General features: G+C 43.7%; 1 protein-coding gene across 1 annotated transcript; it reads right to left on the reverse strand.

Moving 5' to 3' along the window:
* Positions 1–719: 719 nt before the first annotated feature.
* On the reverse strand, positions 720–12,427 carry TMEM165 (transmembrane protein 165). The gene is made up of 6 exons (XM_065405086.1): positions 12,212–12,427; positions 9,342–9,567; positions 8,511–8,686; positions 7,338–7,520; positions 3,343–3,448; positions 720–1,530 (listed from the first exon to the last, which is right to left on the reverse strand). The coding sequence occupies exons 1-6, from the start codon at positions 12,425–12,427 to the stop codon at positions 1,454–1,456; spliced, it is 984 nt and encodes a 327-aa protein (XP_065261158.1). The 3' UTR covers positions 720–1,453.
* Between the last annotated feature and the right edge of the window lie 4,628 nt (positions 12,428–17,055).

The raw sequence follows: 17,055 nt of genomic DNA on the forward strand, positions 1-17,055 counted from the left end.
TTTAAATCGCCAGCCCCAGGGCAACTGCTCCCTTTGCCCCGCCTGTCGGAGGCTGCAGGGTGGGTGGGGGAAGGAACGGGGCAGGGACATTAAGGCGCTGTAGGGCCCTTTTCCACGGCAGTGTTTTAACGTCGCTGCCCATCCCCCGTTGGCGGCCCTGCCAGGATGGACCCTACCAGCAGGGCTGCCGACAGGGGAGGCAAAAGGGGCAGGGACATTAAAGCACTGCCGCAGCAGCACTTTAATGTGGGCTGGGTATGGGCCGGTGCAGCTCACACTTTCACCCCTGGTCCTAGGGCACCTGCTAAAGCCAACCATCATGGACTGCACTTTACAGAAGTCTGCTACTTCATGTATTTCAGCTTAAAACACTGCATTATACGCCACGCACCTGGTGTGAATTCAGAAGCCAACTCCATATTGTATAAACGGCAGAGTGCTTACAGATATATTCCGGTAATAAAGCTGTGCAAAGTTGTCATGACATCTTATCACTCCAGCCACAAAATCAACATCGCTTCCCTTTTCAACCGTACCTGGATAAGAAGCGAGCCTCTCCCTCAGTGCACGCAAGAAGCCATTACCTCGCTCTCTGCTAAGGGAATTAAATGAACCACCATCAAAAAAGAAGTTGAAAGTAACTAAAATGGAGACACCACTGTTTTATTTAAATTCCCCCCATTGCATTATTGTTCAAATTTGGGAATGCAGCATTGTCAAATATTTACCATTTTATTACTATGATGTATATTATAAGTTTTCAACTTAATACAAAAAAGAATTGGTTAAGTAAAGAAAATCAGATCTAGCCAGATTGTCTGTTGTTGAAAACAGTACATCGTGAGTCAGCACTTTTGTTGACTTCATACCAAAGGCCCCTGATTAAGATATTTGCTTTTTAAAATTAATTCTAAACGTTTCAATAGGTGGTTCAGTCACTTAATGGCATGGGAGCTGCCCTCAGGTTTCTTAGGCTACCAGGGTATCCTGGAAGTGAAGTGTGAGAGTCAATGATTTTCTCCCTCATACTTGCTATTGGGAAATTTGTAACATCATAATGCCTGTTGGCAAGGCGGCTGCTCATTTAGCCAGATGGATAAGCTCTAGAACAGACAGCAATAGTGATCATGTGGAACAGAGGAAGGAAGCCTCATGTTTGTGGATGCAGATCCTCAAAAGCCATCTGATCAGGTTCAGCAAGCAAGAAAGCCACTCAAATCCTGTGAGGCACCCAACCACCCCTTAAATACACCTTGCAAACCAGACAGGAAGCAGATCTTCATGGCACAGGGTCCATGAATGTGCCAAACTGATAAATCATTGCTATAGAAGTGCAGTATCCCATTTTCAGTGCTTGTTTAGCAACAATACCTGTACATTATATACAGCAACACACAAGGACAAGCTTGTTCCTCCCAATCCTTGCTCTTTAAAGACAATGAAAAAAAGCTTGTTAAAAACCAGACTCCGGGCTTATAAATAGTGCAGAGAATGCAAATGCCAAGAAAACAATGCCTCCTATGATTGTCACTGAAAGACAAAAAAGAAAAAAAGTTAGATGTTGTACAGGTAAAAATAGTTTTAAAACAAGTTAAATGCACTTCTACCATGCCTCATGAGGGGTCCATTTTCATGGACTTGACTTCCATACCAACATGCACAGTTCAGAGGTTAAACTGCCTGCACTGGAAGTTATTTCTGGCTCATGCAACACCCTGCCAAGGTGTGTCTATTGTCATCCTACTGGCTAGCTGCACAGATGTAAATAAGGATAAATTTTGACACTTAAAATGAAACCTGGTTTTAACTCTATTATACATAAACCAGAGTAAAGTGCAGCCTGCTCCCCTGGAATTGGGAAGTTTTGGCTGACAGGAGTAGGGAAAAAAACCTACTTTACTCTACATTAAGGCAAAGGTGCAGTCACAAAGAGCAAATGTTGAGGAGTACTGCTAGCATAGTTCTCCAGATTATACCAGCATTGAAAATCTGACTTTAGAAACATTACAACTCCACCCCCAGTGACCAGAGAAATTGTATCATGATGCTTCTCAGCAGCATCTTAAGTCATTATTTGCTGATGAGATACTAATGTTTCCTTGGCCAGTGTAAACAGGGGACTATCTAAGTTTCATGAATTGTATTTACTTTTAAAATATGTACACGCTATTGCTGCAGAAATGAATTTTCTTGATGTCTTGTACCCTTTCTGGGGGCAAGAAAATAAGACTATTACATTTGGAACAAGCTGTGGCCTGCCTCCAAGATGGGCATATCCCTGTTAGTCAAAATATTATAAAAACACCTGCTATGCACAGCAGATACTCTGAAAAGCAGTTGTTCCACATGTACAATAGCTCTGGGATTCTCTAACCCCCTTAATTCCTCTCCTTTGAAAGACCAAGCCTAAACTCCTAGAGGGTAGAATCTCTGCTGCTGTTTGCCAGACAGCATACTTTGCGTTTCTTAGATGCTTAAGATTTTCTTCCACCTCCATACCCCAGGAGCAAATTATGTGCCTCATCTTAATTTACTTTTAAACCCCTGATATTGGAATTCAGTACCCACCTGAAACTCAAATCACAGTAAGAAAAGAAGAAAGAAAAGACTTGCTACATTACCAAACGTGATTATGATTGAGCTCCTGGACATAGCACCAACCAGCACTAAGTTGCAAGGAACGCACAATCTTAGCTTGGCTGGTTCTACTTGCGATGGCATGTAGGCTATGCGTCGCTACATGCTACAGTGAAAAGCAGGCTGCGTCCACACTGTGGTGTGTAGCTCCACATGTCGGGGATAGACTCTGGCAACAGGGAGGCAGTGTGAAAATAGCAACGTAGATGGGGGAGGCACTGCTTGGGCAAGGAGAGAACAATGCAGGGTACATACCGCATGGCTCAAGTGTGTCTTCCCTTTACTCACCTAAAGCCATGCTTTGTCATCTACAGTGCTATTTATACCCATGCTGGGAGGGTGGAGGGGGAGCGCAGGTATGTACTCTACCTGCCACTGGAAGAAGTGTGCGGTGTAGCTATACCTGCAGGAGGTGCAGTCATGTGAAAGGCAGAGGATTAAGTCTTCACAGGAAGGGTGTGAGGTGGAAGTGACAAGTGCTAAAGGCAGCTATAAAAGCCTCCAGTGAGTTTGGCAGTGTGACAATCAAAAATTAAGTTAAACACACCCTTTTAAGCTCCTTCACATACCTTCATTAGCATTAAAAACACTGCCTTTAACTGCACCCCAAGTGCACATACCATCATTTTCATTCTGATGGTCCCTGAAGCCAGCTATAGATGTATTGAGTATTTCTTTTTTCAGTTAGAATGAGATTTCACTTACCAGTCCTAACAGAAATTTTTTGTGCTATCATCCTTCCGCCAATAACTGCTAACCCAGTGCAAAGACAGTGTCCTACTGTTCCTCCCACTGCCACACCATAGGGATCCTATGCAAACACACAAGATCAACATTAGCACAGTTGAAAACCTACAAGGCTCAAACAGCAGTTTACCAGGAAAAAATTATGCTTTCTTAGTTTGCTGCAAGGCAAGGTAATCCCCAGAGAATATCGTCAACCCCTCTGAGGGGTTTTGCATGGCTTAATAGCAGTTGTTTCCTGCAACACTGAGGAACAGTCACAACAGAAAAAGACTTAAAATCTGATAAATCAGGAGCAGCCTATTAAACCACTTAAAGATGGTTGAAAAGTGCCATAACACAGACCCAGGATTCACTTTGTTTACCTACCACTGAAAAGCAGCCACCTCTAGGGTGGAGGCTGACAGCTGGCTAGAAGCAAAGCAAAACTACACAATTAGAAGAACACTAACTCAAAAGTTAAGAAATGTCAAACAAACCGTAAAGAGGAACTTTTGGTAGCCAGAGCACATGCTAGTTACCAGAAGTATTCTGTCAAGGTTCATAAGGCCAATGCACCTTCTCTAAAAAGGTCACCCAAAGAAGTATGAAATCAGAGGGACTAGGACTGGAAATATAGGTATCAAATTTTAGCCTGGCAAGTTTTAGATGGCAACTGTTATTCTATTCTAGGTTTACCAGCAGTCACAACTGTAACATCACTGGATGAAGTTTTCAACTGCATACATTTACTTATCCAATACTTAAATGGATATCTAAGATTTACCTACAAACCACTTTACAAAGTTGAAGGCTTTAGAGTTGCTATTTTTGTTAAAAAGGTTACTGGAAGGGTAAATAAAAAGACAAGAGACAATTGCTCTGCTATAGAGAACAAACACGGCGGTAAGTGTTACACAGCTTCTCAAGGTATCCTCTCCTTCTGTCTTACCTTCTTACAGTAGTCGGGATATAACTAACAATCCTAGACTGTGGCCTGGTCCACACTAACCCCCCCACTTCGGACTAAGGTACGCAAATTCAGCTACGTTAATAACGTAGCTGAATTCGAAGTACCTTAGTCCGAAGTTACCGCGGTCCAGACGCGGCAGGAAGGCTCCCCCGTCGATGCTGCGTACTCCGCTCGCCGAGCTGGAGTACCAGCGTCGAAGGCGAGCACTTCCGGGATCGATCCGGGGCACTTCCGGGATCGATCCGGGATCGATTTATCGCGTCTTAACCAGACGCGATAAATCGAACTCAGAAAATCGATTGCTTACATCCGGACCCGGATGTAAGTGAAGACGTACCCTGTGTTAACACCAAAGATGACTTGGGGAAATCTTCAAAAGGCAAAAGTAGCAGCTGGGTACCTAATTGTCATTTGTATTTTTGAAACCTTTTGTACTTCCTCTAGGAAGGAAAGATTTTAGACTCTCAACAGAAGGAAAAGGAAATGACAGTATTTCTTCACTACAAGGAATGCATGGGGAAGGGGAGGAGGGTCTCTAGAAAGCAAAGAGAAGAAAAAGTCTATTCAGGGAAACATCAGACCCAGAAGGGGAGTAAATTGGGACTGGCTGGGCAAGGAGACTAGGACAACGATCCTTGTAGAAAACAACTGATGTGACAGGGAGCCCAAGGTAGGGGAGACAGGTACTGGCTAGGCAAGGGAGAACTGGATTGGGATGAGGAGCCATGGGTGCAGAAGAAAGAAGACAGGGAAAGGCTGGAGGGGACAAGGCAAAAAGGGGTCACATTTGGGGGGAGGGAATGGGCAGAAGGGACTGTGCTCACTAGAGCACACCCCTCCACAGACTGGTATGGAACCCAAAATTACTGAGTCTCATCAGTCCTGTGCTGTCAGCAAATCTGTGAAACCCTCTGGCAAAATGTGATTCATACACAGCTAGTGCTGGTACACAGACGATGACAACCTACTATTGCTATCAGTTATTCTGCTAGCTCAAGTGGCAGAGGTTTGTGTGGAGAATCTAAAGGCTCCAACCCTGCTGATGATTCATGTGGGTGTCAATGTAATGCAACTCCCAAAAATAAAAAGACCAAAATAAATAACTCAAACCTGACATTTACAATACATTAAAAGTTCCAGAGCTGAACATTCAAAAGTTAGGAATACCAAACTTCAGGTTGCCTGAGAGACCTTAATTCAGCTTCCTGGTGCGTATGCATTATTATGTAACTACATACATAATCAGTCTAATTACACGATCACAGGATGCATGCCTCTTTCAGTGCCCGGGATAGATAGGGTTCACTTAATGAGCAGTTACTCAATATTTTGTTTTCACCTCATTGTTCAAATACTATTTGAAAACTCCACACTATTCAAACCCTGGTCTGATGACAGAATCATTAATTTTCTCATGTGCTTTTCTATGGTACTCATCACTACGGTATCTGAGTCATTCACAAACATTAACTGACTTACCCTTGCAACACCCCTGTGAGGTGAGGAACTATAAAGCAGAGTGTGTACAAGGTCAAAAGTATCCACTAATTTGGGGTGTCCAACTTGAGACTTCCCAAGACCTGATTAAACTTAGCATTATATAGCACTTTACATGTTCAAACCATAGCTCCCATTGACTTTAGTTGCAGTTGTGAGCACTCAGCACTTCTGCAAATCAGACCCCAGGTCTCAAGATGAGTACCTGGAAAGTTAGAAACACAATTAGTGACCACCTGTGAAAAGTTTTGTTTAAGCAATATGCCCAGCATCACACAGGAACTCTGTGCAGAGGCAGGGATAGAACCAAATTTTCCAAGAAATCACTAAATTGTCTTAACCAGGAGACCATCCTTTCTCTTCTGGCAGTCCCCTGCCTCATTCACTGTACATCTTCCAACTTCTGCAACAAAGGAAGCAAGGGTCCCAAGACAACAGCTTCTTCCACTACACAAGCTTGAAGGTCTTGGGAGTCTCAAATTGGAAACCAAATATTCATGGATACTTTTGATCTTAAACTTTCTGTCTCATAGCCCCTTGTCTCACAGGGGTGTTGTAAAGATAGTCAGTGTTTGTGAAATACTCATATCCAGGCCAGGTCCATCCTGTGCACTGAAAGGCCAGAGTCCTGTGGAAAAATAGTATGTAATGTAATTAAATACTATCATAATGCATATGCACAAAGAGGCCAAATTAAGGTTGCGCACACACAACCTTTGTTGTGGCAGTTCCTACTTTCTGAGTGCTTGATTTTGCAAGGATAATATTTGTGTGTGTAATATGAATATGTAATAGAAAAGAGATATGCAGCATGTATGCATCTATCTAGAAAGATTATCTTTCCCCCCTCCATTTCCAGCAGACCAGAAGCTTAAGTGGATTCCCCTTTTCATTGTCTTCCTTGCTTTAGCAGCAATGTTGATGTGAATCAATAGAAATAGTATTTTAATGCTTGTTTTTCAGAGCAGCTCACAATTAATAGTGGTACATATAATAAGATAATGCATTTTGGACTCTAAGAAACAATCAGCTTTTAACAGCTTTAAGGATTGATCAAATTACAAGTTCCTCTTTAAAGCTATAAATAGTTTTAATAGCAATATCTGCTTAGCCTGACATTTTCAAAAAGGTTTCTTAAATGATGGTTATTGCATGGAACAAAGTGACAAATCTCTTATACTGTACAGCTGAAGAAAGAAAACAGCTTTTTCCAGAAATGACACTTGCAGTCCCAAACCATGCAGTAAACAATATAACTATCTTTAGAGGGAGACTGTAACAGTAATAACACCTCAGGTATTGAGGATGCACAGAAATAACCACACTGCCTTCAGATTCATGCCTCCATATGCTCCCAACATTAACTGGGTATATCTAATAAACTACAAAGGAGAATCTGAGAATTTGATGTGTTGATAAAGGATATACCATCTGTCTCTCTACCTCATCTGCTGCCAATATTCAAAAACAGGACAAAAGAAGGACATTTTGTATCGATCACACTCACCTCTCTTGCTGCCAGGACTATTGTTGTCAATTGAGAGCGATCACCCCATTCTGCTACGAACGTTAAAGTAAAAGCTTGAACAAAAATTGGAGAAATAAAATGCAGCCACTTCTTCTGAGGTATATTTGTGCCTGTCCCTGTTTCCACATCTCCTGGCCCATTTAATAGTTTTGTTCTCTGGAACTGGAAACAAGAAGCCCATCAAAAGAACTGAAATATTATCCAAATATCCCAATGCAAATACTGCTCAAATGTAAACCCAATAATTTAATACCCAGGACAGTTAGACTTTGAACAATAAACTTAGCTGTTGAATATTTAAGGTACTGCCTACCACCAAGGTTACCTATAATTTACATATCTACACTTACCCTTTCCCTCCAAGTAACTGTCTGCCTCAAAGCTGTACAATTGGACATTTAGACAACCCAAATATTTAGCTCCTACTACAAATGTGCAAAGTAGGCAGAAACGTAGGATAAGCATTTTAAAGCAAGAAAAAGTTTATTTTAGAAAATGATATATGATGAGCTGTTATGCTATTTTTAATTATACTGAGAAGAAACTGAATGCATTATTATGGTGATAAACAGTGGTAGCTCTTGAGATGGGAGAGGGGAAGACAGTAAAATTAGTGACAAGAATAATAAATGAAATAAAACTAATGCTCCAGAGAAATTGTATTAACTGTATTCCTTATAGCTGCAGAATTTTGCTTAGGTTATGTCCACAAGGACACCTGCAGCAACACTAGCTTCAGTATTACTCTACCTAAATGTTATAAATAAAAGCAGCAGCAATGGTAGCTGTCAACATTCTGGCTGGTAAAGCCCCAGGTGAAAGAGATATATAGAATTAATGCTTGAAATATGAAGAGGCAGTTCACTTCTCTCTCCCACCTCAAAATGCAGCTATACAGCCGAGAATTACAGCCAGCTGTTAAAACAGTCTCCAGGAAATTAGCAGAGGGGGCATTCTGTTATGTGGTCCATAGTGAAGAGGGGCATTTCTGTCTGTTTTCAGGTTATTGTTAACCACACATTTTTTTTGCATCAGACTCTTATTACACATATATGCAGCTGAGCAACCCGCATGCACGCGCTTCCTTAATTGTGCAACCTAACTGGCTGAAGTGTTTCATTAGTCATCACTTCTAAGTACTTTATGACTTACTTCTTCATCTTTTTTCTTGATTTCTGCTTGAACTTCCTCCAGCTCCTCCTGACCCTCATCTGGGCTCATCTTCAAGCCTTCCCGAAGCATTCTGATGCCAAAAATTGCAAACAGTGCAGTTGACACATAGTATGTGTACACTCGGGGGATAACTGTGGTGGCATAGCCAAATAAAACTGAAAGAAAATAAGTTACATTATATGTTAAATAATACCAAGATGACCACTGATATTATTACTATTTGTAAGTGCTGCTCTTTAGCAAAGTTCACTGTTCAGAGATCTATTACAGAACAAACACTTTGTTTTCCTGTATTCTGAGCTATAGAGCATCACCATGGTAAATTGCTGTGACAGCAGCCTTTGGAGCTGCTCTAACTTATACTGAGGGCAGTGCCACCCCAGAATCCCAGAGATGTCTAAAGCTACCTTCCCTTCCCAGACCCTGGCTACTTTTTCTGCGTACTGCACAGAAAAAGCATCACAGAACCTGGCCCTTAATCTCATTTACACTTACATAGCAGTATGTAAGCAAAAGTCCAAGACAGTCCAATATATCAATATACATGTCACCTCTGAGTGCTCTCTGTCTTCAACTAATGAATGAAGTTATACGATCCCATTGCATTTACTTTGAATGGCATAAAATTTATGTAAGAGACTACAAAAAAAAAAAAAGGCTAGTAGCCCTTAAAGCTCTATAGAAAAGAATCACTAATAAATCCTGCATAACTGCTGCATTCATTTTCACTTTGGTTAAGATTTAAGGATGACAGACTATAAGCATACATTTAATCAGTGAATTCTGAGAAAGGCAGCAAAGAGTTCTAACCTGATAAGCATGTCATCAGTCCTAAGGCAAGCATGGCACCAGCCATTACAGTCAAACGATTATAACGCATTGCCATGATGGCTGCAATAAAGAAGGTCTTATCCCCCAGTTCTGACACAATGATGACTGATATGGCAGCCACAAAAGCATGAATAAACCCCAAATTAGTTTTATCAGCAGATTCTTCACTGATAAGATGAACTGGAGGAACTGGCGTGGGCCATTTCTGTAAAAGAAGAAAATGATTGCTTAAGGTTGAACATTTTTCTCTTATTGCAAACCATTACGGTCTAATACTTTTTATTAGAATATTTTCAAGCAGGATTATTGAAGTTTTCCTTCAATCAGAATCTTTTAACTACTACTGACTGCCACCCATCTGGGACTATAGTGATCAATCATTAACCTATGATATCCTGCTATGATTAATAATGAAATATCTTTGTACAGATATTACTTGGGTATAACGATCACTATCACAGTAAATGGAAGGTACATTCAAGTCACTGCAATACTGCAATTTACAATACATGGCTCTTTCTATTATTTTGGCAGATCAGTGAAGCAAGCAGTTTTCGGGTTACTGTATTACATCTAAAAAAAAAAGAATGGGAGTACTTGTGGCACCTTAGAGACTAACAAATTTATTTGAGCATAAGCTTTTGTGGGCTAAAACCCACTTCATCGGATGCAGATTCATTAGCATGAAACAAACACGCTGTCATCAGATTAATGCTTTCAGACTGTCATCTTACTTTTCGTGGCCAAGTTTTGCTGTTCATTTTATCAATTGCCAAATCCCCAGCTTAATGTCCCATTTTCGGTAGACCAATTTCTAGCAAATAAAATTTCACACTATATTTATCCCTCCGCCCCAGCCTGCAGGCTCCTTTGTTGCATCCCATGATCATCCATCACTTGTCAATTCTTACAGAAAGAGCTATAGCAGAAATAGTCTCAACTCTCAAGTGAATTATGGTGAACATAAAGTACCTAATTCTTTAGAGAGATGCATTAACAGATTTAACTTGAAAAATCAAGATTAAGGAGTCAAGTTTTGTAGGCTAAAGGTTCTAGTTTCTTGCATACTGTTTCTTTCTTAGCATACTGTACGTGCCTCTGCCTGTCAGCCCCACATACCAATGAATATGAAGTCAACAACTGGAGGTGGAGACAAGGAGCAAAGTGAAATTTTTCTGGAGTTAAGGAAAATGTTTACCAGCAACATACTTAGCATTATTTAGATTGCTATAATGTCCAAAATATACTAGACACCTCCTAAACACCATCCTATTCTGTGCCCTCAAGACAGTCCAGTACAAGGTACTTAGGGAGATTTTCGGAGGCACAAATGGGAGTTAGGTGCCTAACTGCTCTTTGTGCCATTGAAAGTCTCCCCTTTCAGAAGTAAATGTTGACAAACCTAACAACTGATATCCCTGTACAGATTCAGGTTTTTCCTAATGACAGATTAACTTTACCTCAATAACCTATTCCTTCCTAGGCTCCAAGATTCCCATAAGAGTTGCTTTAAAAAAAAAAAAAAAAAAAAAAAAACCACTGCTGTTCCGCCAGATGGAAATGATTACCTTTCCATTTCTGAAAGCACTACTGTATAGTCAGAGAGACTTGATAAGTCTGGGAAAGAATAAGAGGACAGATGATTGAGATAACAAGCCATGACCAGAGGTCTGGGTCTAAAGTGACTCCTCAACAAGCTCTAGGTGAAAGCTTCATTAGCTCTTGCAGGCCTTTGGGCAAAGTTAAATAGTTGGGGGAGGGGGTTGGCTTTAAACTTCTATTAAGCTAGGAATACAATAAAGACAGTATTTTTCCATTCATGTTTCATTCCTCACTAGCACTTATCCCTGTCTTCCCAATCTCATCTCCTCTATCCACTTTGCTGCGTCAACTGTTTTCCTCTTGCAGTTTGGTCTTGCTCCATGCCTTCAGCTCTACATTTTAGCCTACACTGCTCATGTTCTCTCTGCTTCCCTTCTTCTTCTGCCCTCACAGTGTCAAGTATGGAAATACTAAAGGGCTTCTACAGTTCCTCCTAAAGCTTATGGTCAAAGTGTTGCAGCAGCATTCCCTAACATGGGAACCCACTAAGGATTAATGTGCTTGATTCATTGATGGCCGGTATTAAATGATCCAGAACACTTGGAAAAAACATGACACATTTCAATAGTTAAAGTATAAGACACTAGTATGTTTGCATGAATGACTTCCCCTTTGTTGTTCATTTGTAGTCATTAGAGTTTTGCTTCAACATACATGCTGGGATCTAGTTAACCAGCCTATCCCCTCAGGAAGGTGAGCCACGGTCATTCTTTATTCAGAGAGGAACAAAATCCACTTTTAATTCAGTTCTGTGCACAGGGTATCAATTTAAGATTGCACATGCCTCTCTATCCACTGCTGGACTCCCCACTGTGTCAATGGGAGGTTTGCAGAAAGGCCAAGGGAATACAGCCTTTTACGCTGCAATTAAGTTTAATTACGTGTTATTAGTTAGGTATTATATAAATCAAGGTTAACTTGGCAGCCATGTGGGCTAAACACCTTTTCTTTTAGATTAAAGCTTGGATTCTGCAGACCCACCCTAGGTCACATACCCAGGAGCGCTCAACAGGCGGGGGAGGAGACACCCGACACTCACCCCCAGGCTGGGTGTCTGCCCCCGCCGCAGCCCGCCCACCCCGACCTCATCCGCCCCGTGCCGGGTGCTGTGCGACAGGCGGGCCCGCCCCGCCCAGGACGCTGCCCGGGGGCTCCGGGCTGCGGCCCCTGTGCACCCGGGGGGACAGAGGAGAAGGAGCGGGGGACACACCCCAGCACCACACACACACACACGGCCCCCGCCTCACCTCGGCCCGGGCCGGATCTAGCCCCTGCACCGCGGGCTGCGGCTGCTGCTGCTGTGGCGGCGCCGGCGGCTCCTTGTTCCTGCCGGTCTCTTCCTCCAGGGCGGCGCGCAGCCCGGCGGGCGCGGCCAGGAGCAGCAGGAGCAGCAGCGCGGCGGCCCGGCAGGACGCTCGGCCTCCCGCTGCCTCCGGGCCCTGCCGGCCGCCCCCCGGCCCCATCCCGGCCTGCGACTCGCGGAGCAGCCCCGGCTCGACCCGACCCCGCAGGGAAACCTAGCGGCGCCGCGCCATGGCCGCTCCCGGGTGAGGACGGGCCGATCCCCGCAGCCGCCACAACCGTCTCCTGCACCGGCCGCCACCGAGTCCCGGTGCTGAGGGAGGGCAGGAAGCGCTCACTCAGAAGCGCCGCCTCCAGCGCGCTGAGCAACCGAACCCGCCCCGACCAGCCCGCCCTGCTTCCCGCCGCCGCGCCCCTGATTGGCTGCGATCGCCACCACAACGTGCAGGCGAGAGGGCGCGGAGCTGACAGGTTAGGCTGAGCCACGCTGCTCCCCTCCAGGCTAAGGAGGAACCGGCGTTGTCTGAGACGTGAAATCTTGTGACCCCCGATGCCCCGCCCCCTTCCTCCTGTGGAAGCTTTACGTGTCCTTCCCATGATCCTGCTGCCTAGCAACGCGCTGCCCAGCCCCTGTTCCCCGTGCGAAGGGAGGGGGAGGGGGAGGGAGAGGGGCGAAAGATCAAGGCTCCCGAGTGCGGGCATCCGCAGCCAGGCGCGTTACAGCCCCTCGCTCGGGGCCCGCGGCACTGGCCCCGTCTCAGAGAGCAATGCGGGCCCTGCGGGAGTCATCCCGGCGGGGGCGGGCAGCGAGAGGCCGAGGGAAGAAGCCGGCTTTGTAGAGAGTTTTGAATCCCAGCGCGGGAGGGAGTGAGACGCCCCAGGTCAAGGCAGCTCATGGCCCCGCTGCAGGTGCCGCTCCACGTGGCTAGGGCGAGCTGGCTCCAGAGCTCAGGGGTTAGGATATTGGCTTCATAAACCAGGGTTCACAAGGCCAAGCTGCCTTAGCAGCAGTTTCTGGATGGGCCTCTTAGTGGCTACCTGCCTGACCCTCGCGCCCATCCCTGTTTCCTCATTTGTTGCTCCCTAGAATTGCCTGAGATCTGGGTCCTTAGGCTGGGAGAGACGCCTTTAAGATTGGGGGGCGGGGGGGGAGGGGGAGGCAATAGGTGCACAGGGCCCAGCAGCTGCAGCCAGTGCCATTGGAACCACCAAGAGCATTCAAGGGACCAGCCAGGAGCTGGCAGGGGCCTTAGTGTTAGCAGCATCCCAGAAAACCAAGTACAAATGCACTCCATTTATAAGAATTACTGATATAAGAATCAGCCACTGGGACAAAACCATTCCTATATTAACCCTGCTAAAATACTCCAATTTTAAGAATCAAGCAGTCCACATATAAGGATCATTTGGGGGCAAACTGACTATTTGTAATACAATAATCAAGTGCAAGGACACATAAAAAGCCAGTAAACCTGTTTTCAATTTGATGACATCTCACATTACTAGGCACGTAGCGTGTCTGAAGTATAATCCCAGTGTAGAAACAAGATGTGCCATTTATTCATAGATTCTAGGACTGGAAGGGACCTTGAGAGGTCATCGAGTCCAGTCCCCTGCCCGCATGGCAGGACCAAATACTGTCTAGACCATCCCTGATAGACATTTATCTAACCTACTCTTAAATATCTCCAGAGACGGAGATTCCACAACCTCCCTAGGCAATTTATTCCAGTGTTTAACCACCCTGACAGTTAGGAACTTTTTCCTAATGTCCAACTTAGACCTCCCTTGCTGCAGTTTAAGCCCATTGCTTCTTGTTCTATCCTTAGAGGCTAAGGTGAACAAGTTTTCTCCCTCCTCCTTATGACACCCTTTTAGATACCTGAAAACTGCTATCATGTCCCCTCTCAGTCTTCTCTTTTCCAAACTAAACAAACCCAATTTTTTCAGCCTTCCTTCATAGGTCATGTTCTCAAGACCTTTAATCATTCTTGTTGCTCTTCTCTGGACCCTTTCCAATTTCTCCACATCTTTTTTGAAATGCGGTGCCCAGAACTGGACGCAATACTCCAGCTGAGGCCTAACCAGAGCAGAGTAGAGCGGAAGAATGACTTCTCGTGTCTTGCTCACAACACACCTGTTAATACATCCCAGAATCACGTTTACTTTTTTTGCAACAGCATCACACTGTTGACTCATATTTAGCTTGTGGTCCACTATAACCCCTAGATCCCTTTCTGCCGTACTCCTTCCTAGACAGTCTCTTCCCATTCTGTATGTGTGAAACTGATTTTTTTCTTCCTAAGTGGAGCACTTTGCATTTGTCTTTGTTAAACTTCATCCTGTTTAACTCAGACCATTTCTCCAATTTGTCCAGATCATTTTGAATTATGACCCTGTCCTCCAAAGCAGTTGCAATCCCTCCCAGTTTGGTATCATCCGCAAACTTAATAAGCGTACTTTCTATGCCAATATCTAAGTCGTTAATGAAGATATTGAACAGAGCCGGTCCCAAAACAGACCCCTGCGGAACCCCACTCATTATGCCTTTCCAGCAGGATTGGGAACCATTAATAACAACTCTCTGAGTACGGTTATCCAGCCAGTTATGCACCCACCTTATAGTAGCCCCATCTAAATTGTATTTGCCTAGTTTATCGATAAGAATATCATGCGATACCGTATCAAATGCCTTACTAAAGTCTAGGTATACCACATCCACAGCTTCTCCCTTATCCACAAGACTCGTTATCCTATTGAAGAAAGCTATCAGATTGGTTTGACATGATTTGTTCTTTACAAATCCATGCTGGCTGTTCCCTATCACCTTACCACCTTCCAAGTGTTTGCAGATGATTTCCTTAATTACTTGCTCCATTATCTTCCCTGGCACAGAAGTTAAACTAACTGGTCTGTAGTTTCCTGGGTTGTTTTTATTTCCCTTTTTATAGATGGGCACTATATTTGCCCTTTTCCAATCTTCTGGAATCTCTCCCGTCTCCCATGATTTTCCAAAGATAATAGCTAGAGGCTCAGATACCTCCTCTATTAGCTCCTTGAGTATTCTAGGATGCATTTCATCAGGCCCTGGTGACTTGCAGGCATCTAACTTTTCTAAGGGATTTTTAACTTGTTCTTTTTTTATTTTATCTGCTAAACCTACCCCCTTCCCATTAGCATTCACTATGTTAGGCATTCCTTCAGACTTCTCGGTGAAGACCGAAACAAAGAAGTCGTTAAGCATCTCTGCCATTTCCAAGTTTCCTATTACTGTTTCTCCCTCTTCACTAAGCAGTGGGCCTACCCTGTCTTTGGTCTTCCTCTTGCTTCTAATGTATTGATAAAAAGTCTTCTTGTTTCCCTTTATTCCTGTAGCTAGTTTGAGCTCATTTTGTGCCTTTGCCTTTCTAATCTTGCCCCTGCATTCCTGTGTTGTTTGCCTATATTCATCCTTTGTAATTTGTCCTAGTTTCCATTTTTTATATGACTCCTTTTTATTTTTTAGATGATGCAAGATCTCGTGGTTAAGCCAAGGTGGTCTTTTGCCACATTTTCTATCCTTCCTAACCAGCGGAATAGCTTGCTTTCGGGCCCTTAATAGTGTCCCTTTGAAAAACTGCCAACTCTCCTCAGTTGTTTTTCCCCTCAGTCTTGATTCCCATGGGACCTTACCTATCAGCTCTCTGAGCTTACCAAAATCTGCCTTCCTGAAATCCATTGTCTCTATTCTGCTGTTCTCCCTTCTACTCTTCCTTAGAATTGCAAACTCTATGATTTCATGATCACTTTCACCCAAGCTGCCTTCTACTTTCAAATTCTCAACGAGTTCCTCCCTATTTGTTAAAATCAAGTCTAGAACAGCTTCCCTCCTAGTAGCTTTTTCAACCTTCTGAAATAAAAAGTTGTCTGCAATGCAGTCCAAGAATTTGTTGGATAGTCTGTGCCCTGCTGTGTTATTTTCCCAACATATATCCGGATAGTTGAAGTCCCCCATCACCACCAAATCTTGGGCTTTAGATGATTTTGTTAGTTGTTTAAAAAAAGCCTCATCCACCTCTTCCACCTGGTTAGGTGGCCTGTAGTAGACTCCTAGCATGAGTCTTGTTTTTTACCCCTTTTAGCCTAACCCAGAGACTCTCAACACTTCCATCTCCTATGTCCATTATGTGTGAGTCAACGTGGCAGGAAAAAGAAAGATACTTTCTGCAGATGGAAAATGCCACCTTCTAGAGTCCCACCATAGTCTTCCCAAAACCAGCCAAAGAGAAGCAGCTCAGAAATTGGGCAGTCCACAACCTACATTGTCTAAGATTCTCAAAGCCAGGGAGAGCATCATACAAAATGAAGGAGACAGAAAAAGAATGAGGTCAGGCAAGGGCACCTATGGTTGAGGTGGCGCTTATAAAGCGGATCAGAAATTCCAGAGAGAGAAATGCCCGCTAAGTGGACCATTGGTGATGCAAAAAGTAGAACTGGCAGCAGCCCTGGGTGTTACTGACTTCAAGGCCAACACTGGCTGATTTGAGCTCTTTAAAAAACAACAGGGGATTGTTTTTAAGAAAATGCCTGGAGAAGCCAAAGATGCAGACATTAGGGTACACAAAGAATGGTTAGAAAATGAGCGGATTGAAACAAGACAGGACTCTGCTGAAGAAGACATTTGGAATGCAGATGAAAGTAGAATTTACTTTCAAGCCCTGCCTGATGGCACTTTTATCTTTAAATCAGACAATAAAAAAGGAGGAAAGAAGTCTAAAGAAATAATTACTGCTCTGTTCATCTGTTCCAT

Source organism: Emys orbicularis, chromosome 5 (assembly GCF_028017835.1).
Source record: "Emys orbicularis isolate rEmyOrb1 chromosome 5, rEmyOrb1.hap1, whole genome shotgun sequence".
Lineage (NCBI taxonomy): Eukaryota > Metazoa > Chordata > Testudines > Emydidae > Emys > Emys orbicularis.